The sequence below is a fragment of the Aspergillus nidulans genome, chromosome VII (genome assembly GCF_000011425.1).
Source record: "Aspergillus nidulans FGSC A4 chromosome VII".
Lineage (NCBI taxonomy): Eukaryota > Fungi > Ascomycota > Eurotiomycetes > Eurotiales > Aspergillaceae > Aspergillus > Aspergillus nidulans.
The window spans coordinates 3,127,157-3,152,765 of record NC_066263.1 but is presented as its reverse complement, the minus strand read 5'-3'; the positions used below and the strand labels follow the sequence as shown (position 1 = coordinate 3,152,765).

General features: G+C 51.2%; 11 protein-coding genes across 11 annotated transcripts, besides 1 other annotated feature; 6 read left to right on the top strand and 5 right to left on the bottom strand.

Moving 5' to 3' along the window:
- Positions 1–25,609: part of a sequence feature (contig 1.35 1..84073(1)) that runs on past both edges of the window.
- On the bottom strand, positions 159–1,738 carry ANIA_02209 (HPP family protein). Its single transcript, XM_654721.2, has 2 exons — positions 884–1,738; positions 159–821 (listed from the first exon to the last, which is right to left on the bottom strand). The coding sequence occupies exons 1-2, from the start codon at positions 1,205–1,207 to the stop codon at positions 222–224; spliced, it is 924 nt and encodes a 307-aa protein (XP_659813.1). The 5' UTR covers positions 1,208–1,738; the 3' UTR covers positions 159–221.
- On the bottom strand, positions 2,208–3,584 carry ANIA_02208 (putative NAD binding Rossmann fold oxidoreductase; the record flags this gene model as incomplete). Its single annotated transcript, XM_654720.2, has 5 exons — positions 3,274–3,584; positions 3,087–3,182; positions 2,631–3,034; positions 2,484–2,571; positions 2,208–2,419 (listed from the first exon to the last, which is right to left on the bottom strand). The coding sequence occupies exons 1-5, from the start codon at positions 3,554–3,556 to the stop codon at positions 2,208–2,210; spliced, it is 1,083 nt and encodes a 360-aa protein (XP_659812.1). The 5' UTR covers positions 3,557–3,584.
- ANIA_02207 (O-methyltransferase) lies at positions 3,826–4,769 on the bottom strand (the record flags this gene model as incomplete). Its single annotated transcript, XM_654719.1, has 3 exons — positions 3,826–3,867; positions 3,915–4,673; positions 4,731–4,769. The coding sequence occupies 3 exons, from the start codon at positions 4,767–4,769 to the stop codon at positions 3,826–3,828; spliced, it is 840 nt and encodes a 279-aa protein (XP_659811.1).
- Positions 6,072–7,633, top strand: ANIA_10274 (putative exo-polygalacturonase; the record flags this gene model as incomplete). Its single annotated transcript, XM_654718.2, has 6 exons — positions 6,072–6,326; positions 6,401–6,666; positions 6,722–6,801; positions 6,848–7,089; positions 7,143–7,212; positions 7,272–7,633. The coding sequence occupies 6 exons, from the start codon at positions 6,072–6,074 to the stop codon at positions 7,631–7,633; spliced, it is 1,275 nt and encodes a 424-aa protein (XP_659810.2).
- On the top strand, positions 8,160–10,294 carry ANIA_10277 (putative alpha-L-rhamnosidase B; the record flags this gene model as incomplete). Its single annotated transcript, XM_050612985.1, has 3 exons — positions 8,160–9,093; positions 9,193–9,400; positions 9,451–10,294. The coding sequence occupies 3 exons, from the start codon at positions 8,160–8,162 to the stop codon at positions 10,292–10,294; spliced, it is 1,986 nt and encodes a 661-aa protein (XP_050468830.1).
- Positions 10,836–11,712, top strand: ANIA_02205 (DUF3716 domain-containing protein). Its single transcript, XM_654717.2, has 2 exons — positions 10,836–11,203; positions 11,267–11,712. Exons 1-2 carry the CDS (start codon positions 10,913–10,915, stop codon positions 11,528–11,530), a joined length of 555 nt encoding a protein of 184 aa, XP_659809.1. The 5' UTR covers positions 10,836–10,912; the 3' UTR covers positions 11,531–11,712.
- On the top strand, positions 14,814–15,818 carry ANIA_02204 (uncharacterized protein; the record flags this gene model as incomplete). The annotated part of the gene is made up of 3 exons (XM_654716.1): positions 14,814–15,287; positions 15,334–15,465; positions 15,549–15,818. The coding sequence occupies 3 exons, from the start codon at positions 14,814–14,816 to the stop codon at positions 15,816–15,818; spliced, it is 876 nt and encodes a 291-aa protein (XP_659808.1).
- On the bottom strand, positions 16,305–17,014 carry ANIA_02203 (uncharacterized protein; the record flags this gene model as incomplete). The annotated part of the gene is made up of 2 exons (XM_654715.1): positions 16,305–16,419; positions 16,767–17,014. The coding sequence occupies 2 exons, from the start codon at positions 17,012–17,014 to the stop codon at positions 16,305–16,307; spliced, it is 363 nt and encodes a 120-aa protein (XP_659807.1).
- ANIA_02202 (uncharacterized protein) lies at positions 17,955–18,565 on the top strand (the record flags this gene model as incomplete). The annotated part of the gene is made up of 4 exons (XM_654714.1): positions 17,955–18,110; positions 18,213–18,338; positions 18,433–18,484; positions 18,537–18,565. 4 exons carry the CDS (start codon positions 17,955–17,957, stop codon positions 18,563–18,565), a joined length of 363 nt encoding a protein of 120 aa, XP_659806.1.
- Positions 19,794–21,484, top strand: ANIA_02201 (putative proline permease; the record flags this gene model as incomplete). The annotated part of the gene is made up of 2 exons (XM_654713.1): positions 19,794–20,122; positions 20,179–21,484. 2 exons carry the CDS (start codon positions 19,794–19,796, stop codon positions 21,482–21,484), a joined length of 1,635 nt encoding a protein of 544 aa, XP_659805.1.
- Positions 22,805–24,096, bottom strand: ANIA_02200 (TauD/TfdA dioxygenase family protein; the record flags this gene model as incomplete). Its single annotated transcript, XM_654712.1, has 4 exons — positions 22,805–22,921; positions 22,975–23,141; positions 23,179–23,911; positions 23,962–24,096. The coding sequence occupies 4 exons, from the start codon at positions 24,094–24,096 to the stop codon at positions 22,805–22,807; spliced, it is 1,152 nt and encodes a 383-aa protein (XP_659804.1).

Here is a 25,609-nt window from a genome sequence, read left to right as displayed (position 1 = left end):
TGAAGTACGTCATTCGCAGCCTGGTCGTGGTGGATTATGGTGGGACTAGCCACATCGGGCACTAAAATCACGTGTCACAGACCAGACGTGACTAATCACCGCCATTCTAACGTTATTGCTTGCCTTTCTTACCGACCAACATTACTCAGGAAAGACAAGTAAAATTATAGTATAATATGTACAAAGTATCCAGGTATTTACAGAGATAGATGGTTTGACACTCAACCATGCTTCATGCGCTCACTGATCCTCTCCAAGACCTCCTTCTCATCTGCGTCCAACCACAAGTTATCCGACCACTCAACCTTCCCAGGACGAATAACAACCTGCATCGGCTCCGAGAACTCAAAATCAGACGAGGAGCTCGACTCACTCTCCTGCTTGATTTTCGGCGCGTTCTCGATATCCTGCAACTGTTTTTTCGCCTTGGCTTCTTTGCTCAAAGGATGAGGCGTCCACCAGTATACGGGAAACCGGCGCTGAATGTTATTGAGCAGCATGGCCGCCGTCAACATGAGTGAGCATCCCAGCAACATCACTGGGATCAGCCACCAGCCGACCGGATGGAGTTCTGTAGCAGCAAGTAGAGCCGTTGCGCCTGCGGGCGGATGGACAGTGTTTGTAAGGACCATTGCCATTGTGGTGATGGCGCAGGCGAGTGACCCGGCAATTTCAGGCTTGGATTGTGCACTGGGGTTCAGAGCGAAGAGCTTGGAGATTCCAATGCCAATTACGCTGGCGATCACCTGACTGAAAAGCGCGTTCCGAGGTTGCGCAAAGGGTGACTCAATTGCGCTGAATTCGAGCACGGCTGCGGCACCCTGCTAATGTTAGCGGCTGCTCTAACGCAGAAGCACAATCCTGGATAAGGTTGGGTACACACAAAACTACCGACGATGATCGGCGCATGGTGGTTTTGGAATGCGGGTACACGCAGTGAAACCTCGGAAATGAGAAGCACGCCGCAGAAGACCCCAATCAAAGACCAGAACGCGATGACCAGGTTCCCCAGCGCCTTCTGTGGTTTGTTTCCTCTATACCCAAGAAAATGCGAGACAGGACGAGGCAGCAAGTGCCACGGCGGAGGCGGAATAAATCGGTTGAGAACAGCGTCGATGTCCAGATGCCAGCGGGCAAAGTCAATACGTGAGTGCTGTGAAGAATGCTCGCGCGCCGCGTCGCGGTCCCGGTTCAGGTTTCCCGTCATATTGCACTGCGTCCCGGTTGTCTGAGATGCGTATAGTTCTTTTGGCCTTGTGGATAGTGCTGATAAACCTTAGTTCCCACGGATTCCACTTATTGATATCACCCGCGCCGTCAGGGCACCTCCCTTGCTGGTCCAACACCTTACAATGAGGATCAATGTTTTGAGGAAAAGAGTATTAAAAACTGCCGACCGAATACCCTGCACATTCAGAGCAGTCTAGTGGACCAAGAGAGAAACGCGCCTGCCTGAGCGTGGTCGATATTCAATATCCCAGTCTTGCCAGAACCAACCGGGGCAGCGGCGACAGCTGACGTTACGAAGTATATCCCGTCTGGAGCCAAGCCTTACCCCAGAATCTGAGTAAGGTCACTCAGAATCTCTGCTGCGTAACCGAGTCTTAAATCTCAAGCCAGTCTCACCTCCCAGCGAAGGCGGCAAAGGGACACATTTTGAAGCATGGCCATCGGTGAGAATCAATATCCGGCTAACCGTATCTCCGCGGAAAGGCCGTTTTTATATGGGACATTCGTGAGGAGAAGAGAGCCAGATTCAGGGTATATTATTGCCAGCGAGGTGCTCAGGTTGTGGTCATGAAGCGCGCATCCTTCTGATTCTTCCAGTCATATAGTTGCAGTTGGGTAACAGAAATTCCGGGGTGGGCTTAGCGTGTTTCGTGCCGAGGATCATTGTACGTAATTTACGATGAGATCATGGCTTGGTATTTGTGCATCACCCGCCGGCAGCCTTTGGGCCGTTAACGAGACGTTTAAAAATAAAAATATGATCTCTTTTTGTAGTTTACCAGAGCCGTTACATGTACTCTTGAGTACTCAAGACGGCCTATCGGGCAACGTCTGAGTCTAGACTCTCTGTGTACAGTAGTACGAGGTGACATAATACCCTGAAACCGGCAGTGACATCCGACCCAAGCCCGAGTATATTCCGGGTCGGCCTCCGCATTCAGCATCTCCCCTCACGGACCTCTAAACCCCTCACGAGTTTAGAAGTCCAGTGTCTTGCCCTGCTTGGAACTCTCCTGCGCCAATTCAATCAGCCGGATAACCTCAGCCGCCTCCTCTCCGCTAGCAGGCAGCTCGCCCTCGCCGGCCAGAGCGCGGGCAATCTTCCTGTAGTATTCTGAATAGGTAGGGGGTTCGACTGTAGGAGTGACCTCGCGGACGGGCTTGCCGTCCTTGATGGTGGTCAGGGTTCCTATAAGACGGACGTCAGTGTTGGTCAAGATGGAAACCCCATCGGGCGTTGGCGGAGGACGTACCGTATCTCTCGCTCGGCTCTCTGCCGTATCCGCTATCGCCCGGCCTCATACCAGCCTTGAGTTGATCCTCTTGACAGTCGAGGTGGAACTGCACCCGTCAGCATCACATGATCAAAAAGCTGGACATAGTGAGGAAAAGTGACTAACCTTCTTGAAACTGCCCTTATCTCCCCTAACCCAGAACCTCAACTGCTCTTCCTCCGGACTCACAACGCCCGCCTTCGCCGTCACCAGCGTCCCGCTCTTATAGTGCAGCAGAACTGTGAACGAGTCCTGAAAGCCGGAGGTATTGACCTCGCGCTGCGAGCCCACGAACCCCGTCACCCGCTCCGGCTTGCCGAGCAGATACAGCGCCTGATCGAGCAGGTGAGAGCCAAGATCGTGGATCGCGCTGCCACCGGGTACAACCTTGTTCTTCCATTTCGAAACGGTAGGAGCGGGTTCTTCAGGGCGGTGGCGGTCGAAGTGGGTTTCAAATTCGACGACGCGGCCGAGCTGGCCGGTTTTTACGAGCTTGGAGAGGGTGACGAAGTCGGCGTCCCAGCGGCGGTCTGCTTTTGTTAGCGGTCTATCGCGGGGTCTATAGAACCGGTGATTGCGTACTCTGGTATACGGCGAGGAACTTGTTCTGCTTCTTGGAGATATCGACGAGCTCAGCGGCTTCTTTGTAGGTTGGGGTAAACGGTTTCTCGCAGATGACTGTAGCCAATTAGTCGGAACGTTAACAGACCCTGACGCAAAGTTGACAGAAAGTGACACAAAGTCGACATCGGACTGTAAGAGGACTCACCGTGCTTTCCGTTCTCCAGTGCCAACTTGGCCAGATAGTGGTGTGAGTCTGGGGCAGTGGTGATAACGACTACATCGACCCCCGCATCCTGGACGAGGTCCTCAGCGCTGCGGTAGGATTTGATCCCGGGGTGGTCCTTTTCGGCGTCATCGTCAGGCTTTGGGGTCCGCTGGACAACAGCATACAGCTTGAATTGGGGATTTTCCTGGACGAAGGGGATGTGAAATATTTTCGCACTGAAGCCGTAGCCAACGATTCCGACGTTCCACGTTTTGGAGGCCATCGCGGGGTAATGTATACTGATGAGGAGGTTAGGCAGGGCGAGAATGAATTATAGAATATGATTATAGGGTTGAAGTTAAGATATTGACAGTTTATATAAGGACATGCGATCGCTTCAGAGAAATTCAGATTGCTAAGCAAGACACCTCTCTACTGGTGTGGGGGAACTCCAAGGAAGGTCCTGGCGACGGCAACTCTGGCTCTGGCGGGGCAGAATTGCGGCGACTGGTGCCCCGGGCGGCACTGGCCCGATCTTCTCTCTTCTTTTGGCTATTTCTGTATCCCGACACATCGCGTCACTTCAATTGCATCCTACACAATTAGTAAGGAGATCATCATCACGGCACCGTGTGACTCACCGGACACCCCTCAGGCTGCTTCAACTCGCTCTCATACACCAGATTCGGATTCCCGACGATTTCAAACTCCGGCACGCTGTCAAGCCCCATGAAACTCCTTACCGTGATCTCCTCGAACCCGTCCGTCGTATAGGCCTTGGACGGTCCTTTCGCCGCCTCCTCGCGCTTCCTCTCCACCGAGCTCCTGACATACTCGAGATACGGCGGGTTCCCAGGTCGGATTACATTATCGGCGGCAATGATCGAAACACCAGGGACGATCTTACCCAGCTGCTCGCACAGCTTCAGATCTAGCGTATACGCCGGTTTATAGTGGTCGATGAACAGCAGCTCGACGTGCTCGACTTCTCCGCTCTTGAACAGTTGGTTTAGGAGTACATCACTCCGTCCAACGAGGACGCGCACAAAGTCACGCAGCCCCGCAAGTTCAACAAGCATATTGGCAATGGCCGCAAACTCTGGGTTGAGCTCGAGGCTGTAGTAGCGGGTCCCTCCATTGCGACGCACTGCGTCGCCGAACAGAATGGCCGAGTACCCGATGTAGCAGCCGAGCTCGATCATCTTTTTGGGCTTGTGCTTGTCAATGAGCTCGGTGACGATAGGGCCCTTCTCTTGACCGACAGTCATGAAATGGTAGGTCTCCGAGAACTCATCGATCAGGTCGATAACTTTCTGGGGGCTGCCGCGGATGAGGTCGAGGTTCGGCTGGCTGTAGATCCAGTGCAGCAATTTGCGTTCGCGGCCTTCTTCTCTCTGTTGCTGTTAGGAGTCCCAAACAAAACGTCTTCGGACAGAAATCAATGGGGAGAGTCTTACGGATTTCGGAGGGCGGGCTGGGGTCTGGTTTTCTGACATGTTGGCGGTTGTCATACAGGCGATCTGCTGGAGTTACAGAGATCAAGTTGTCGTATCTCATGAGGCCAGACTTTATCCTTATAGAAGATCTCCCACCCAAGGCAGCGCTATCACCGACAACGGCGACGCCGACGACGCGAGGGGCAGAGATGAGACGTTATCTCCGCAGCATACTGAAGGGAAGTCCGAAGCCCGCCATAGCCGAAGGGCAAACTGTGGGACAACATATTTCTGGTGTACTGACGAGTCTTTTTGTGATCTGGTGGAGTATTGATATCAGCCATGGTCCGTTCAGGCAGATAAACCCGAGGCTCGGACTAAGGCTCGAAGTAAGGGCAGATCAGGAGAAGGCCGAGACTCGGAGTTAAGCATATATATGTCTTCCGCAGACCTGCAAAGCTTGCTAATGTGACATCGGGCCATTAAAATGACTCACTCGGTGACATTTTGGTGCTGGATCGCCTAATGGGCCATTTTCACCCGAGTGCCCACACCAGAGACGGCTGAGCTATGACGGGAGCAGTTCGCTTGGTGGCATGGGCTTTAGAGGCGACTGCCTCACTCAACTGCGGTCTCTTAAGCCAGATACACGCCCAGCTCTCGAGACGAACCGAAGCTTTGATGGCTGTTAGCCGCTGCTAGCCATCCTGACGCCATCTGTCCGACAATAAGATTATCTGATGCAACTCTGTAAAGACCCAGCCGGGCTGGGATTCACCATTGAACACTTGGATATGCTCCTACTACTTCCATCTCGATTAATTCTAGCCCTAAGCTCGAACCAATCCAGCTCCATGAACTGGCACTTCACAAGAAAAAAAAAATAAAAATAAAAATAAATATCAATCTCGGCCGGCATATTTTCGGTAGAACTGTATGCTTCCAGGTTAAACAGAGGGCCTCTCTCCGAAGCTTGGTTAAGCATCCCAGATGGTGCAGTTTATACTGCGGCTTGGATGTGATATTGCTTTTAATCCCTCGCTGTCTATTCTCCCGAAGCTCGGGGAAATGTGTACAGAACCCCCGCATTTCCCCGCAACGTCAGGAATCAGGGACTGTGCTGATCTCTCCACCTAAAGCTCAGTATCATCAATACGTCGACACAGAGAGAAGTAGCCCATTCGTGCGATAATTATGTACAAAATTATCTTCAGGTTGGTGATAGTACATCAATACTAGTAATAGATCCTGAAGCAATTCAGCCGCTTCAACAGCTGATCCTACTTATGCTCAGAATCCCCACGATGACGCCGCTTCATGCTCGTTTGGCAAGCCAGCCTAAATCCTACAGCAAGAAGCATTATGTACCTATTTCGGATACTTGCCATCCTCACAGCCTTCACCTGCGCGTCCGCAGGCAGACTGCCCTCCAGAACCTGCGTTGTCCCGGCCTCGGGCACGAACGAAACCGATGACGCTCCTGCTATCATTTCAGCGTTCGAGCGCTGCGGCCGCGGCGGCAAGGTCGTCTTTAAGCCAACGACCTACTACGTCAACTCAGTCATGAATATTTCTTGGCTGCAGGATGTGGACATTGACTTGCGCGGAAATCTCCTGGTGCGTCAATCCGCCGTATGCCACTAAGCATACTCTTTTCTTTCTTTTCTTTTTTTCTGATCACAGTATTGCAGTGGAGCACCGACATCCAGTACTGGCTCAACAATTCCCTCGAAGTCGGATACCAGAATCAGTCCACAGCGTGGATCCTGGGCGGCGATAATGTCCGCATCGATGGGCATGGGATTGGCACGCTCGACGGCAACGGTGACTACTGGTACGAATGGATCTCGCAGCAGGAGAACACGTCAAATTATCCGGGAAGGCCGATTGCCTTGACGCTGAGCGAGTTAACGAATTCTGTGGTTAAAGGGGTCAATTTCCTTCGGAGTCAGATGTGGTATGTGTGTAAGACCCCGGTCATCGAAGCTCAGGCTAATGATTGTGGCGGACAGGACGCTGGCAATCATATACTCCCACCATGTCGAGTTCGACAGTATCCTTGTGAACAATACAGGGAATCGAGTTGACAGCTGTAAGTTGGACTTCTTGTGGATAGCAGAGTAGAACTAACCCTCTAGCTAACACCGATGGTGCGGACACGATCCGCTCCTCGCATATCAGCTTCAATAACCTGACCGTTTACAATGGGGACGACAGCATCTCGTTTAAGGCGAACAGCACCGACATCACATTGACGAACTCGCACTTCTACAATGGTCTCGGCGTGGCGATCGGCAGTATTGGCCAGCTGAAGGACCAGTTTGAAACTGTTGAGAGGGTCAAGGTCGAGAATATCGTTTACGAGAACACACTTCATGCTGTAGGCTACCTACTCACCGCTGCATTTTTCTGGATCTCCCTGACAAAACACAGGTTTACTTCAAAACTTGGACTGACGACCAGAACGGATACCCGCCTAACGGCGGCGGCGGCGGCCTCGGCTGTAAGACTTCTCCCTGATGAATATACACCACCCCTCAATCCCGCTAACCAACACCTCAGATGCGTCGAACATGCTTTTCAAAGACCTGGATACAACCTCCCTTCGCGGCTCTGCAGTCGCAATCTCGCAATGCACACGGTTCAGCGGAGCGCCCGGCGAAGGCAACTGTACGAACTCGCAGTTCCAGATTCGGGACATCACGGTTGCAAACCTGCATGGGACAACAAAGTCCGAGCGGGTCACGAGCTTCCAGTGCAGTGCCGTGGCGCCCTGTACGAATATTGGGGTGTTCGGGGTTGATCTTGAGTTTGCGAATGGGACGAAGGCAGAGGAGTATCTTTGTGGAAATGTGAAGAATCCGAGAGGGTTTGTGTGTACCGGGGCGGTTTGCGAGGGGGGCAGTGCGACGGGGGAGTGCTAGCATTACTTCCTTGGGACATTAGAGTCAAGCACGAAATATCTCTTGTCTGGATTGTAATAGGCCGGGACTGTTTAGCCTTGGGCAACATATACCCAAAAGGATGTATGTCTCCCATAGCGTTCTAGTGCGTTAACCCTAACTGCCTATCAACGTTCCGGTATAGAGTTCACAACTTCGCCATTGCAATCTTCGACTAATTTCTTCTTCACATTCTTTATGCATATATCGTCATACGCTATTCTGACACTCTTTTTTTTACCCCGCATTCCTCGGCGTCCGTGGTTCTCGCCGAGTAGCCGACTGCAGATCTTCTCGGGGGAAGATCGACCGACCTGGTCCTGCAGAGCTCCAAGGCTTCCTCTCAGAAAGCCGATTAGTAGAAGCGGAGTCAAAGCAGGGTCAAGACGGACAATTAGAAGCCATGAATGGCGGATCCCAGCCCATGATCGCATACTGTGATCCAAAATCGACATAACTAAGTCACTTCCCTTCGCTTGTATCTGCCCAGCCATCCAACAACTCTAGCATGATCAGCCTGCCCTTGCTAGCACTGGCAACCGGGGCCGTTGCCTCGGCCTCATGCTGGCGAAACACTTCCTGCACTGGCCCGTCGAAGCCCTCATTTCCAGGCCCCTGGGACTCCAACAACTTCGCGCCGGGTTCAAGACTCATCCAGCCAAAGTCTATCCTTTCCCTCCCAGACGGCACATACATCTCTGACTACACTTCTGATTCTCATCCATCCATTACCACCGAGGACGCAGGGCTCGTCTTCGACTTCGGTCTTGAAGTCGGCGGGATCGTCACGATTGACTATTCGTCGTCTGTACCGAATACGACGCTAGGACTGGCCTTCACAGAGGCAAAGGATTACATCGGGCGCACGTCTGACAACTCCAATGGTGGTACTGGAGCAGATGGAGCCTTGGCTACCCTCCTCACGGAGGGAGAGGGCTCGTACACCATGCCCGACTCCCAGCTCCGTGGCGGATTTCGCTATCTGGCCCTGTTCATACCATCGAGCTCCAGCTCAAATGCGAGTCTGACGATCCAGAGCATCACCCTCGAGCTAGCTTTTCAGCCCACCTGGTCCAACCTGCGCGCATACCAGGGCTACTTCCACTCGTCGGATCCTGTGCTCAACAAGGCCTGGTACGCAGGCGCCTACACCCTCCAGACCAACTCCGTACCGCGCACAACGTGCCGCGTCTCCGTCAGCTCAGCCACAGGCTGGAATAACAACGCCGTCTGCGGGCCGGGCGAGACCCTCTTGCTTGATGGGGCGAAGCGTGACCGCTGGGTATGGATCGGCGATATGGGCGTTGCAGTGCCCAGTGCGTCCGTCAGTACTGGGGATACCGAGAGTACGAAGAATGCGCTACTCGCTATCTGGGATAATCAGACACCGAGCGGGCTGTTGCCAAAAGCCGGGCCGCCGTACTTGAGGGCCGACAGTGACAGTACGTTCTTCCCCCATATTTTCGCCTTGCAGTAGCAGACCGTGGTGGAGCTGCAGAGATGATTATTGTCCAGATTACTGATTAGGACATCTTTTGCAGCGTACCACCTGTGGACGATTATCGGAACGTACAATTACTTCCTCTTCACGGAGGACTATGACTTCCTGGCTGGCATCTGGCAGAAATACGTCAAGGCGCTGGACTACAGTCTGGCCAAAATCACTCCCCTTGGAATCATGAATGCCACCCAGACTGCAGACTGGGGTCGCTGGAACTACGGTACTCTCGCCAGCTCTGCGAACATGCTGTACGTTGTCCTGCTCTCGTCCCAGTAGCATCCCACTAATAGAGACGCAGTCTTTACCGATCCCTCACGACAGCCGCATTCCTCGCTCCTTATGCAGGAGACAATCCAGAGAATTACACCGATCTGGCCAGCACCCTCCGCAGCGCCATAGTAACGCACCTTTACGACTCCGCCGTCGGCGCCTTCAGAGACAGCCCCAACTCGACTCTCTATCCGCAAGACGCAAACAGCATGGCCCTCGCCTTTTCGTTCTTTTCTCAGTCGCCTCTCAACTGCAGCTCCAGCTTCAACCTGGCCGAGGCGGCCCGCGTTTCCTCCTACCTCGAATCAAACTGGACCCCCATCGGCCCAGAGGTGCCCGAATTGCCTAACAACATCTCCCCGTTTATCTCGTCAATCGAGCTAGAAGGGCATTTCGCCTCAGGCCATGCGGACCGCGCCATCGAGCTGATCCGCATGCTCTGGGGGTGGTACCTCGCTCATCCCAACGGAACGCAGTCGACCGTGCCGGAGGGGTACCTTGTGGACGGAAGCTGGGGGTACCGTGGCGACAGAGGGTACAGGAACGATCCGCGGTACGTGTCTCATGCGCACGGATGGAGCAGCGGTCCGACCTCGACGTTGACCGAATACGCGGTCGGACTGAAGATCACGAAGCCCAAAGGCAGCGAGTGGAGCCTCAGGCCGGCGAGTTTTGGCATCCAGGGCTTTGAGGAAGCGCAGGCTGGGTTCACGACGGGGCTGGGCAAGTTCAAGGCTGCGTTTAGGGTTCAGGGCAAGAGAGCGACTGTCACTTGGGACACGCCAGCTGGGACGAAGGGCTGGGTGCAGCTTCCAGGAGAGGAGGGGAGCTGGGTGGAGGGGGGAATGGGGTCACTGACGGTGAAGCTATAATATGCAGGACAGTATAAGGCCTCTCGAGTCTAATATGGCCCCTGCCCTTCTTGTACTCGCGGATGCAAGTTGTTATGGGTTACTCGTACGAGGTAACCCTCTTCTCAAGACTCGGCCAATCAATATTACCCCCCTTAGAGGTTCATCCCGTACCTTTTTATTTTTCCTTATTTTTTTTCCTATTTTATAGTATATTTTTGACTTGTATTTTTTCCCCTAGGCCATACTCTTAAGTGTAAAGGGGTAGGGAACCTGCTAAGCGAGTATCCGCTTGTACGAGGCCTTTGTTGGCCGAGTCCCGAGAAGAGGGTTACCTCGTACGAGTAACCCATAACAGTAGATTTCCCCCCGGAGAAGGCTCGTCCTCCGTGGTACGCTGTATCGTCCGAGGCAAAGAGGTTTGATGCGGACGTGGTGTCGAGTTGTTGATCTTCATGTATCGTACGGGACGCATCTGTGGAGCCAGCAGTCAATGCCAAGATATAATATTTCCAATCTGAAAATTCCTCCATCTATCCCCAACTTCTGCCAGCTCTCCCAAGCTCTTCTCCATATCCTTCCCAGCTTACCATTCCTTGTCTCTACCTCACTGCCCTTTGCTATCTCTAATTAGGCAACATGTCATCGGGAGCTGCCAATAACCCTGACCCCAACGCAGATAATGCTCTCCTTCGCCGCCCATATGACCCAACAATACAAGGGACTGCTGGCCAGTTTCTCAACAAGTTCACCATCCCTGTGTCTGGTTTCCAGGATGAGCAGACTGGTCATTCTTACGCTGTAGTCCGTCTCACTGCCAAGGGTAACCGGGCTCTGTTTTATCTCTGCCACAACAATGTGCAGAGAGAGGTGTGGCGATTTCCTTCGTACGAGTTCGTTGTTCGTGTTGGCGCTCTCACGGTGAAGCAGGTAGGCTTACCCCCAGTTCGTCCAGACTGCTCACCCTTACCAGTCCAGACTGACCATGGCTAGGTCCGCACTGCGCGGCCATCGTACGTCAATGCCATTTTGATTGCTTCACGTGGTATCAAGACTCGCGAGCCTTGCTCTATGAACACTCGCTCTGTCTTTGGGGAGCATGTACGAATCCCAGGCTATTGGAATGGTGCTTGTGCTGGTTGCAAATGGAAGGATGGCGGGGCTCGTTGTGACTTTTATGCAGATCGTGAGCCCAAGTACGTGCCGCTCAGTGTTGCGGAGCTCCCACGTGCTCCAATTGAGGAGCTAGAGGACTGATCTTGTGCGTACGATCTGGTTCTGCCAGTGTTTGTTCTTCTCTTCGTGGGCTCTGTGTCGGGCTGGTCTTCTTTCTATTGTTCTTGTTGTAATTCATAGTCTTGTACGGCCTTAGTTTCTTCCAGCGCATGGGCTGGCTCCCATGTAGGGTTAGCCCATCCAGTCTATTTAAGCAGGTACTCCCAGCGGTCTCCTCTTCCTATCTTCTTCCACCGTTTGTCTAGTACGGAGTGGACATAGTACTCTTCCTCATCATCCACTAAGATCGGCGGTAGTTGAGAGTCGTCCTGTATTTGCGAGGGGAGATGGTCGTTATTTGCAAGTCGTACGAGATCAACGTGGAATACTGGGTGTATTCCTGGTGGGGTATTCAACTGGATGCCTATCAGCTTTGTGACTCTATATTTTGCATTTTTCCAGTCCAGTTTGTTGCAGGGTCTCTCCGTACGAATATTCCGGAGATTCAGCCATACTTTGTCACCAAGCTTGTAGGTTGGTGCTCGGGCTCTTTTTTTGTTTGCCTGACTTTCAGCTTCCTGTTGTGCATAAGCTAGAGATGCTTGTGTACAGTCCATGGCTTCTTTAATCATACGAGCAATGTTCTCTCCAATCTAGATAGGGCTCTGATTAGCAGATTGTTCTGGCAGGTTCTCAGTAAAATTGAATAGTGAGAGGTCGTAGCCATGAGTTAGAAAAAGGAGACACCCCAATAGCAGAACTTGTACGGGCATTTTTAGCCAATTCTGCAATAGGGATAAGCTTATCCCAGTCTTCCTGGTTTATAGCAAACGTACAAGCGGAGATAGATTCATCTGTTCAGTGGCTCCGTCTGTCTGGAGATGAAAGGCTGTTATCTTGGGAAGTTGTTTTGGCCATGGATTCAAGAATAACTTCTTTTTGTTAACCAGTCAGTCAGAACTAGAATCACTGTACAGCCATTGCTACTTGGCAGGTCAGTAATAAAGTCCAATTTAATATGTTGCCATGGGCGTTCTGGGATTGGTAGTGGCTTGAGAAGTCCTGTCTTTGGCTCTTTCCATGTTTTTGCTCGTCCACAGGCGTCGCAGTTCCGTATGAATTGGCGCAAATCTTTGGACATATTCAGCCAGAAGTAGGCTCGGCTCACGACCAGATAGGTCTGTTCTCGTCCGGAGTGGCCGGTCAGAGTAGAGTCGTGGCCCGTCTGGATCAGGCCGTACGCAATGGCTCGTTGTGGAGGACCCATCTCCGTCCTCGGAATAGGAGGTTATCTTGTGCATCAACGTTTTCTGATTCTTCTGGCTCCTCTCAAATGTTGTCACCCATCTGTGCAGCAGTCACTGTCGGACGTGGGCGTAAGGGAGGCAATAGATCACATGCTCGGACGAGGTGTCCCTCACTTCCGCAGCTGAGGCATGTTCCTTCCTCACGACGTCTTTGGAGCTTGGAGTTGGAGACAAATTGAGCTCGCCGGCTGGTTGCTAGTAGCTCAGGGGCGTTGTTGGACGGTAGCAACAGTAGGCTCTCAATCCATAGGCCCATCAGTGGTGATTCGAGCAGGCGAAGGTTGATAATTGCGGCTCGTACGTGCCCTTGTCATTCGCTTCGCACGTTGTAAGTCACGGTTGACTCGACGTAATTGGTTGCAATAGCCGTCGTACGAGTCAGCTTGTTCTCTCCCACCATGGCTTGAAGGAGTGGCAGGCTGATAGCCGTTTCCAGGAGAGACTTCTTCTGGTCATCATGCCAATCTATGCCACCTGCATAATAGGGCTTCGTTGAACTCGTCCAGGAACTCATCCAGGTCTCTGTTGTTCTGGCGCATGGTGTTCATTCGTACAAGTGCTCTCCGCTGTCGGTCTGCATCCAGGTATGCTTTATCCGTTGTCTCCATAAAGCCTTCGTACGTGATTGGGGGTTGGTTGGCTTCCATCCAAGGCAGCATTCGTCGGCTGGCCTTCCCATCTAGGCGACTAAAGGCCTTCGCAGCACTGTCAGGATAGCAGTTTCCATCAACTATAAACTTCGTACGGAGGTTGATCTTGAAAGCAAGATAGTCATGGCGTTTTCTCCATTGAACGCTCTGACATCAGGATGCATCGGACGGGGGCGCGAAGCTAGGGTATGGGCAGATGTTGCAGCAGGGGCAGCTAGCTAAGCCCGTAACTGTTGGAGCTCTGCACTCTGTTCAATAACGTGTGTGCGTAACTGATGTAACTCTCGCCATAGAGTGGCAATAATATTTTCCTGTCCTTCCATCTCGTACGTAGTAGGTCACCTTACTACTTCCAATCCAGTCCGTCCCGTTAAGAGTGAGCAAACCCTAATGTAAGGGGGTAATATGCTTGTTCTAAGCTATATACTGCCGTATATACAAGAAGGGTTTGCTAAGGAAGAGAAAGGAAATATCCAGTGAGTGAGTTGAAATAGGGAAAGAGGGTTACCTCGTACGAGTAACCCATAACAGCCCTCGTTGCTATATATGCGCTGGATGTAACTGGTCTTTTGATCACTGTCTACCTTGGCAGGAGTCAGGCCTACCAGCGTATAGGAAGATTGGGCCGTACAAGAATCGATATTAAAATAAAAATATAAACTCGAAGTATATGACGTAAGTCAATGGACAAATGTACAAAAACATAAATATATACTACATAAATATATATTGGAACTGCATGGCTATGCATTCAAGGCCCGTGCACGCTCTCATTCTCCACATATTGGCGCCTCCACTGCTCCAACTCTCGCTGTCCCTGAGAATATACGATATATATGCAGGCTGCTGATGCATGAATTGATTGGTCGCTGGCTGCTAGTTGTAAATAGAGGTATCCCGCCTGCCACCAAGGTATTCCGCTTTCTTCATACAAGATCAGACTGGAATTGCTCCTGCTCTACACGGAGGAATCCGAGAACCGAGTGGAGCACAGAGAAACCGGGAAAAAGCAATTCCTAAGAATGGAAAAGTACAGTGGAGTCTTGCTGGTCAGTGCGGGAAACACTCAATAATGGCCCCAGAGAACTGCTGGTATATCCAGCAGTTGATTCTAGATTACAGAGTGAAATATTCCTAAGACTGCTATACAGGTAGGCCGGCACACAGTCCTCGTCTTTACAGCCATAGCACTGCGTGCGAATTTCACCGTTACGTGTGGAGTGCGCCTGAGGAATGCCACTTAGGGCACTAGGGCAGAATTGTTGTTAGTCCGGCCGTGAGGGTGAGGGGAAGAATGTGCGGTGTAACTTTCGTTCACCCCAATTCTCCCAGTCAATTCCCTCCTCTTTACCGAACCATCAGTTCAATATGTCGCACCTCAATGGCTCCGAGCCATCGCGAGCTCAACGCGAAACCGAGGGTCGGTGGGAGGAGAAAAACGTGCTGTGCGACCAGATTAAGGAGATCATCGCGGCGCTTAACGATATCCGCACGCAGCTGGCAGAGCAGAACAAGTACCTGGACGTTCTCACCGAGACATATGTTCGGAAACCGGCGCCTACACATCTCGTCTTTGCCCAGGAGCTCGAGACGGGCGGCTGGGAAGAGGGCAGCGATTGGGGTGAGTATGCCGACTTTGCGCAGGGAGAGATTCTGCCTGCTCCGGGGTTGGAATATGAAGGGAGTTGTGAACAGAATTATGAAGGGAAATATAAAGGGGATTATGAGGAGAATTATGAAGAGAATTATGAGGAGAATTATGGAGAAGAGAACTATGAAGAGGTAAAAGGGCGTTACAGAGAAGAAGAAAAAGAATCCCCAAAAGTGGATTCTTTTCACGTTGTAAGCAGCCATGCGCGTGAAGAGAGCACTGCTAACTAGAGATCAGAATGAGACCGCGGCGAGTAGAAACCAGCGAGAACCTATCCTGGCTGAGTCGAAGGGAGATATGCAGAAGCAAAAGTGCTACTCGCTTGAATCGACCGGCCCATCATTCTATCTGCCCCTAGGCCTGGTGATCGTGAGTCGGCTCCTGAACGATTCCAGACCACCTGCTAACCAGGCCAGTCCCTCTTCTGCATGCGCTTCTTCAATGCAAAACAGAGCGCGCACGTTTCGCAAGCTTCATTTACAACAGTATTCATCATCCTGTCGCTGGCAGCATACATCTTTGCCACATTTACCCTGTGGTTCTTACGCGAGGAAGACTGGGTCAAGCGGATCATTGGCTCTTGGAGACTGGCGAAGGCGAATGCGAGTGCGAGTGCGAATTCGAATGCGAATGCGATCACGGACTCGATCCAGGCGGATCAGGATCGAGGATCGAGGATACCGGATCTGCTACGGAGACGACAGGTGCTGGAGACGTCTTGACGACGATCCTCTGCTAGACGTGGATACGACAATGACTTACGGATTTATGAATGACCCAAGACCGACCGCTGGACGGTAGTATTTCGATATATATGTTCCATACAGACTTGATTTCCTAGAATCAATGTGAGTTGCCCTATTGCTATTGAATGAGGCCTATAATTGTGAATGGGTGTTGGAAGTCTTTGAAGTGCCAAATTCACTAAGCACAAGTACTGCTGGTCACAAGAGCTCTGGCAAGCATCAGAAGATGTCTCCATTCCGTTTGCAAGTTAATGAGGCAGCCGATAACTGTTCCTTTTCTCCTCCAACTTTTTTCGTCCATATGCGGATGGCTGCTCTCTTACCGTCGAGGTTTAATCAATTCGCTGGCAATGGCAGAAGTCCTCAGTGCAGTGGGGATACCCTGAAGAAGCGCCGCGAGCGTTGTCTTGTTTCTGGATATATTTCAAGAGCCCACGAGAAAGAAGGTCGATCAGAAGAACATCACCGCCTTGATAGGACGAAGAGCCTAAAGCGCCAGTGTGCTACGCTATATAAGGAGTAAGTGACCTCCCAGAAAACTGGAACTGGGCCTGTCCTAATCACGTTCATCAGGTACCTTGTGGAGAAATACAGAGCATCTCATTATGTTTTCAAGTCTGGCGTCCTGCTCCAGATATTATTCGCATCGAAGAATTTAGTCGAAGGTACATGAGCTCTGCTAAGGATCGGGACTCCATGCAAACAAACAGCCTGTTGGCGCACGGCAAAAGAGAGTTGCGGCCAAAGATGAAGGGACAGTACTGAGAAATTCGGATCTTTTCCCTATCGGCTTGTTCCTCTTGTATGAAGGTTGCCGTTGAGCCTCGCTCGCCCATCGCGATCAGTCTACCGTCTCACGACACAATGCGGACCGGAGTCGTAACCAAGGCATGCCGACTTTAACCGCGACGCTCGTGCTCATACCAGTGCCATCTCAGATAGTGAGAGCAGCATGGGTGATGTTTCAACCAAGACTCCGCGCTCAGCTCCCTCTGTATCAGTGGTAATGGCGGTAGTCTCGAAACTGGGGTACCTCGAGATGATGGTCCAGCAGCTCGACGCGAAAAAACACCATTCTCCAGCACTTCACGTGTGTTCGGCGCCATAGTCGGCACCACTTGCAGTGGCGTGAAACAGTTGGACATATTCTGCGATTGCTGGTGAATAGCCATTTTGGATAACTAGATAGTCAGATTCATGATGTCAGTGTCGAAACCCCCCGGGAAGCTGGCTGACTTTTCCTTGCAGCTTATAAAAATGCTGTGCAGGATCCAGGAGCAGATTAACAGTGATCCCACCTACTAGTCTGATGATGCCTGCTTTTGGGTTGTTGTTACTCTTATCCCGAATAATAATGGTTCATTAAGCCACTGTGTTAAGTAGCTGTGGGTGGGACATGTGTAGTGGATGATAGATCCTTGAGAAAGCAGCCTTATATACTTGAGTAACTCGTTAGAACTTGGACTTGTCTGTTCTCGATCCCTGTCTTCTCCATCTAGGTTCGCCCTCCCTGACGGCTCTTGGCTAAACACCGCAGACAACACGTATATTCCTGCAACTTGCCACTCTTGTCTCCTATGTGCCGTAAGCTCATGGGGAACCTAATTGAAAGTAGCACGGAGTAAGCCCCTAATACATAGTAGGTGAATTTCAACTCAGTGTGACCGCTTTGGCGGAGATTAATACTTCACAGTAGGTTGGTATGCGGGCGTGGTTTGTGGCATCTACAAATAACTTACTCTTGCAGGAATGTCACCTACCAAATCTAGCTTAAATATAGTACCCAAGAAGATCTCTGGTATACTAGGAGTAGTGCTACTAATATAAACCTGACCTGTAGAGGGGAGTGCTGCATGGAGGATATAGGAGGATAAAGGTAAAGGCTACATATCTATAAAAATAGAGAGTAACTTGTAAAGCCGACCCACGAAACCCGCTCAATCCGTGGTTCAACACGTCTAATAGAGAGTAGGGTGGCAGAAGCTGCTGGAGAAGAGAGAAATATTTAGGCAAGATAAATAGGCCACTCGCTTCGTATGTAAATCTTTGTTCAGCGCTACACCCCAAGGAGACATACTGTGACACATGAATCCGCTGGGACAGACTTTCCTAATGACCTACACCATTATCTGTCCCATCAATTGTGGAAAGAAGATCTGGTGGAATTGCGTTGAACGCTCCAGACAAGTCGTCAATAATGTCCTCGATATCTTCTGTACCCACCGACAGACGAATCAAGAACTGGCTTCGGTTCCTATGATGCAAAGAGTATGCTCCAGAAAGGCTATAAAAGGTTCGTTGCCACCTGCCAAGTGTAAAGGAAGAGGTAGTCTTTCATTGCCCAGAGCGCAGAGACATGACGATTCATAGACAAACGACGGACTGTACTATGTGCCGAATAAATTCAGAGAACGGTTGGTGCTTCCTACCGGGTACCTGGAGGAGCTAAAGGCCGCTCTGGTCTATGAGGTTCACGTTACTACAACTTTTACTGAAGTATGCAATTCACCAGCGCGACAGGGAAGGGAGCTTATGCGACTCCAATGTCAAAACGGCAGATGTTCGAAGGTAACTATAAAACCATGAGCAGTCGATCAACATCCATCCGCGCGTAGTGCGGAGCCAGTTAAACAAGAACCTTTGTGAGTCAGAAGCTGAATCAGAGGCTGTTCTAATGGGCTAATGGGTGACTAGGGACGGTGATGGAGACGTTCAGGAGATAGAAGTCGCGTTCGAGGAAGCGTTCCCGTCCTGTGACGGCAAGTAGCTCCGCTGTATATCATGGTCCTGCTTCCACCAGTGAGCTCGACTGTCTGTCGACGGTGACTAGTCTCCATACTAGTTGGACGTGGCTGTTGAGATCTGGTAAGTCAATCGGGATTGTAGAAGTCACCCATATTGGGCAAGCTTAAGAAGTCAACCTCCATAACAAGTACATTATATATCACGCCATGCACTCTAGGACGGCTTAACAGTAATACGATTCTTCAACTTTATCATTCTGGTGAATATTCCAGTTATATATACTATACCCAATACCATATCTATGGCGTTGGCGGAAAATAATTATTTCGGTTTCCCGAACAGTCTGCCATAACTAACGTTACTATCAGTTAGTCAGCTTACCCATATCAATTGGCAAATCAATTGGATCGATTGGATCAATTGGCAGATAGGGCTGTGTATACCAGTTCAGACTTCCTAATGATTCCCATGATTCATTGGTTGAGCCACTTCACTCACGCCTTGATCGCTACTTGAACGAATCGTATACACTCGAGCCCCCTTCGACAGAAGGATGTCTGACACTTGACTAGAGGTATTCGTTTTGACCGTTTTTGAATGCATAGTGATGGCAAATATATTGGCCGCACTTTAGAATCAAGGACAGGCGATCATCGGTAGTGAGGCGCAATCGTCTCTTCAGTAAACTGGTTTGGTAAACTGAATTGCGCTTATCATGTAACCCTAAAGGTATACTCTGTATACAGAGTGAGCCGGATGTTCTTCACTGTTTGAAACCATCCAGATGATCTGTTCCACTCTCATTTTCATGATGCATCATATCACTCGATGACCGTCTCCAACCATCGTGCTTATCACTTGGCATTCCGCCCGTCGCGACCTCTTCCCCCTTTAGGCTTGACGCTCGGAATAGCGCCGTTGGCTGTGCTGCTTCTCTGCTCTTATCGCCTGGAACAAGCTCAGAACCCCGACTGAGCATCGGTCTGACTTAGGCTGCGGCATCGCGTGGTCTCTTCCCCAGTCCTGGGCACCCCTTATCGCGCTTGTTATCGGCAGGGGTATGGTTCGCTGATGGCGGACGGTAACTTTGTATCGCGAGGAGCGGCGGAGTATAACTGCAGCCGTCGCCCGGCCGGTGCGGCGCTTTCGCATCGTGGCGTTCTCATTCATTGTCCATAGTTCTCTGTTCACGGGCATATACTCGCCATGGAGAAGAAAGCAGTCCTCGATGATCGCCAGGATACAGACGCCGGTACCATCGTTCCGTTTCCCCAGACCAAGCGCGGTCTTTCGTCGCGCCATGTGCAGTTGATGGCTATTGGTGGCTCCATTGGGACCGGCTTGTTTGTGGGAATCGGCGCGTATCTTCGCGATGCAGGTCCCCTCTCGCTGTTGCTAGGATATCTGATCTGGGGGATCGCGTTCATCCTTCCCATCAACCTCAGCGTCGGCGAGATGTGCGCCTACCTGCCCATCCGAGGGTCGATCTTTGAGCTGGCGGCGCGATACGTCGACCCGGCGTTTGGATTCGCCATGTAAGGTCCCTCTGCTTTCCGGGTCCAAGGAACACGCTCTGATAACATCCGTCTAGGGGATGGGTTTACTTCTACGCCGGGCTGATGCTTGTCTGCACCGAATACTCCGCCGTCGCCTTCATCATGGACTACTGGCAGATCGACGTTAACCCAGCGGCCTGGGTTGCCATGGCCATGGTCATCTGCCTAGCGCTCAACCTCGTCGCCGTCAAATACTACGGCGAAGCTGAATTCATTATGGCCTCGACCAAAATCCTGCTCCTCCTCGGCCTCATCTTCCTCACCTTCATCACCATGGTCGGCGGCAACCCTAAACGCGACGTCTACGGCTTCCGCCACTGGACTGACGGCGTCATGTACGAATACTACACAGACGGCGCCACCGGGCGCTTCCTTGGCTTTTTCTCGGTCATGGTCTACGCGGCCTTCACCATCGCTGGGCCAGACTTACCCGCGCTCGCCGCTGGAGAGATCCAGCACCCACGCCGCACCATCCCGCGCGTCGTGAAAATGACCTTCTGGCGCATCGTCGGCTTCTATGTCGTCGGCGTGCTCGGTGTCGGCATTATCTGCGACTCCCACGATTCGCGACTCATGTCTGCGATCGACTCGGGCGCGTCCGGGTCTGCCGCTTCGCCGTGGGTGATCGGTATCGAGAACCTGGGCATCACCGGCTTGCCCGATCTTATCAACGTGCTGATCCTGTTCTCGGGCTGGTCCTGCGGAAACGCCTACCTGTACAGCTCCAGCCGCACGCTGTATTCGCTCGCGCGCGACGGCCAGGCGCCCAAGTTCCTGACCAAATGCACCAAGGACGGCGTCCCCGTTTACTGTGTGATCGTCGTCACGCTGCTGTCGTGCGTCACTTTCCTGGTAGCCGACAATGCCTCCATCAGCGTCTTCTACTGGTTTGTCGACTTGACCACTATCGGGCTGGTCCTCACCTACACCAGCATGGCCTGTACCTTCCTTGGCTGGTACCGCGCCCTGCGTGCCCAGGGTATCGATCGCAAAAGCTACTTGCCCTGGATCTCGCCGTTCCAGCCATACATGGCTATCTTGGCGGTGATTCTCGGTTTCAGCACGGCGCTGTTTAACGGGTATGCCGTGTTCAAGCCATTTAATGCTCAGGGTTTCGTCACCTCGTACTTTGGACTGGCGTTTTTTGTCGTCATGTTTGTGTTCTGGAAGGTGTTGAAACGCACCAAGTGGGTTGATCCTGCTACGGCGGATCTCTACACGGGTAAGGCAGAGATCGATGAGGAGTGTCGCATCTGGGAAGATGGCACCTGGGACGAGAAACACAAGGCAGAGCTGGCCCAGATGAATATTATACGCCGGACGTGGGAGCGAATGTGGTGATATGCGGTTGGATGGCTTTTGTGTATGACCGAGTCTCTTCGAATCTGAATGTACCCTGTATGATACTTCATCAGATGCGCTAACCACACCATTCGGAGTGTAATTTGTTCGTATAAGGGAATTCTAATTCTTCAACTGTATTTTCATCATTCCACCGAAATGCAATAGTCTTGTTTATGTCGGGCACTAAGTCTGCGTGCTTGACCCTTGTAGGAAGGCCGAAACATTGACTTGCTGATCCATGAACGTGATACTTGGAGAGCACTCAGCCCCTTCCTTGATGGTTTGGCCCTTTTAGTGACGTTCCTCGCGGCGATCGATGTTGTATTGAACTTGATGGCCTTTTGAAGCGTTGGTGAGCTGATCTCCAGTACGGTAACTGCAGCAGATCTCAATAGGGACAACAGCTATGACCTTTAGAAGAAATAATAGACTACCTTTTCCCTGATGCAGTGCCGGGTTCTGGAGATAATGGCGGGCAAAAGTGGACTGCAAGCGAAGATATTGGCAACGGGGTAAATATCGGTTGGCGTGCAGTTGAGGCTACCTGCTCAGGCACTTAGCCTTTGTATTACCCTATATTCAGTGACCAAAGAGCGGTAGAGGGATAAACCAAAACAGAGAGAGGGATAGAGAAGGCTACCGACCTAGCTGGAAGATCATGTACGTATGTACCCTGACAAGCGGCAGCTCAAACCATGCTACGATATAGAAGAAAGACCTATAGTTCAACGTACTCACCCATATAGGAATATGAATGCAGAGTACCGGTTGGACCGACTTTTGTAGCAAAACACCAAGCCATTTTCTCAGGCATACCTCGGCCTAGTTATGATGCCGTACACTCTTAATGACGAAGCCATGCCACGAGCCCATCACTCCAACGGATCTCGCACAGCTCTTTTGCGGGCTATGCTTGAGAAGTTGGGACAAACAAATTGGGAGTCAGTCTTGTTTACTATCTGCTCACCCCAGTGGTAGGTAGAATGCTGTACATGTTACCACCGATATAAACAAATGTTTGAGGAGCAATATGACGCTTATCCATAGTTATATCCTGCCATTGAGTTTTTGCAGCTCTCTTTACAGCTCCTTTACAGATCTCCTTGGATCCTCCTTGGCCGCGTCTCATGCAGCTTTGAATGCTGTTGGCACGGCCCCAGGGGTACCTAGCTATCCCATTCTATTATCTGTCTAATATTCCGCGAGGTAGAAGTACGTTCAAACCTCGAGGTAATGAGTATAAGAATCAATGTCGTTCCGAGAGCTAAAGGCGTATAATTAGAGGGGACTACTACTGCAACTACTACATCAAGCCATCTATTCCGGAGCATATGGCGTCTCATAAGGCCTCTCAGCCTGGGGGGTGATACGCGCCAAATGACGACGCTCTCCCGTCGTCCAGTCGACAATCGCAGAGTGTGCCGTGACGCGGTTCTTCCCTCGTCAGCATCAGATCTACAGGGAGAGGATATTGAATGGATACTTACATCCCAAACAACGACCGTCCTTGGCGCCCACTTGATCCGGGCCTGATAGTCGATACCCCGGCCAACGTGGTTCAGCAGGAAGCCCAGCAACGCATCGCTCTCTTCCTTCTTCAGGCCGACAATGCTCCGAGTGACTGCACATCCGTCAGCAGGATCCTTTTTCAGACCTATAACCGAAAAGCCAAGTTGGTGAAGATGACTTACATCCCCCATTAACGAACAGCGCCTTCTCCCCCGTCACTGGGTGCGTCCGCACGATCGGATGCTCATTCTTCACAGGGTCCCGTCTAACAACACCGCCACGCTGTCTGCTGAACTCCGCCTGCTCGAACCCGCTGTGCACGGCCTTGAGCCCATGCAGTCTCTCTTTGATGGCTGGGGAGAGCCGCCGATACGCCTCGACTTGGTCGACGAACGCTGTGTCCCCGCCTACCTCGGGGGTATCGAGGATATAGAGGAAGGTTGTGCCGGGCGGCTGCGCTTCGTACGTGACATCCGAGTGCCATGCAACCGTACTGTTCCTGTCCGCGAAGAACGCGTCCAGCTCGCCCTTGCTGCTGTGTCGGTGCACCAGATGGATCTCGGGGTACCCCTCAGGCTGACCGGAAGTCGGGTGGATATGATGGCGGCCAAAGTATGAGCCGAACTTGAGAGCATCCGCGATAGGCAGGTCGGCGAAATCCTGGTCTCGAAAGGCCACGACTTTGCGTTGCGCCACAAGCAGCGCAAGCTGGTCCTTTCCGGCAGCCGAAAGGGACGACAGTTGCACGCCTGTGACTTCAGAGCCAATTGTAGGAGTCAGTTTTTGGATCCTCGTGCCCGATTTCAGCAGGTCAGGGAGGGACGGGTCTGCGCGCAGGCCGGGGTCGCTGTGTGTGAAGGGCTCCAAGGGTGGGTATTTCTCGCTGTGATCCCAGACCGGGAGGTAGTGGGGATACTGGAAAAGTTAGAGTTATTCTAGAGAAAGAAGAGAATGATAGAACGTACGCTGGCCGTGGTAGTTCCGCCTTCTTCATCGATGATACGGCGAATCTTGGGCTTCTCGGTGGTGGCAGGAGGAGTCTTGACAGGCACGACGACGTCGGCCTTATGTGGTTGCTCTTCAGCAATGGAGGGTGCCATTTTCTCTCTTGATCAGTCTCTATGTGGTGAAAGACCGGCTGGTCTCACCAGAGAGGGAGAGTTTACAGCATATATATGTACGTCTCTCCGCATCCCTTCTTGCACCATCTGTACTCTCAATCGCGTATGTATGGAGGTAGTGATACTTTCGGCGATAAAAGAAGTATACAACGATGCGATCGGGCTTCGGCGATTGCGTGCTTGCTTGCTCGCTTGTCTGCTTGCTTCAGTGGTAGTTTGACCAGGCGAGGTCTGACACCATTTACCCCATGGATGCGGTAATGGTTTCCTTGAGAAGGTGATTGGTATTGCGTGCTATCCGTGGCTGTAGCATCATTTTTGAACGCTGCGATCATACGGCCATTTCATATCATATTTTGACTGCACCTTCACCTAGCCCTAGGTAACTATCACAGTCGGCGATAGGGCACAGATCGAGTGCCGATATATTGGGCATTTGCTTGCCGTAAAGCTGGTCAAGGAGACTTGACAAAAAATAAAAAATAAAGATAAAAGTAAATCAATGAAATTGAATTTTTAAGGAGACAAATAAATACCTACGATGGCCTGAATCAGGATATAAGCAAACAAAGCACTACCTAAATGTGTCAACCTTCTGCACTTAGCCAATTCCCTAGAATCTTAGAAAGCATCCACAGATCAGTCCATAGACGGCTTGGGATAGCTCTGGTAGGGTTAACTTTGATGCCTATATTCCCCTTCGAAGAGTTGCAATACCAGATATGCTCTCTGGCTATGAAGCTCGCCATGACTCTTTGTCCAAATGACAAACACTCGTCCTCGTATCTACTTTGCATCATGTATTAGATAAGAGTGATATGATATTCTAATATACCTTTGAGTCACGAGGCATAGGCACAACAAAGTCAAGCTATAACTCTATTCCCCAAAGCTCCGAGAACTCAAAGCCCATCTGATGCATCTTAAAGACGACGCAGGAGGTCGGGTGGAAAACAGGCAATGACAGAGAGAAAGACCAAGGCCGAGCTTACCTGAACTCCTAAGACTACCATTCAATCTTTCAAAATATATATGTTCTCTACGCATGGCTGCAGCGGGAATATCCAGTATTAACCATAAATACGTTTGGCTGCAGATTTCAGAGGAGCAGCTAGGCTTTGTACAAGCTTTTCTTGACGCAATGAGCCCTCCGCGCTTGCACATGTTCTCAGTGATGCCGCCGCTGTGGGTTCCAGTGTAGTGCAAATTTGTTTATAAGTAGGAGTGAGTGAGATCGAGGATATAGTTGAATATTCATATGCATGTTATAAGAAGCGGACGATGGGCTTTTTATCCTTGCCTGATTTGGCAAGCTTCGGATAAACGAGGATCAAAGAATAAGTTTAAATCTACACAAGGTCGATCCGAAGAGAGTTATAGTATGATTGATTGTTGATAAAGCTAAACTACTTACAGATCATTGCCGGATACCATCGTGATAATACGATTCTAACTGGCTATGGCGGTTTAATCTTAGTCATGTTAAATCCCG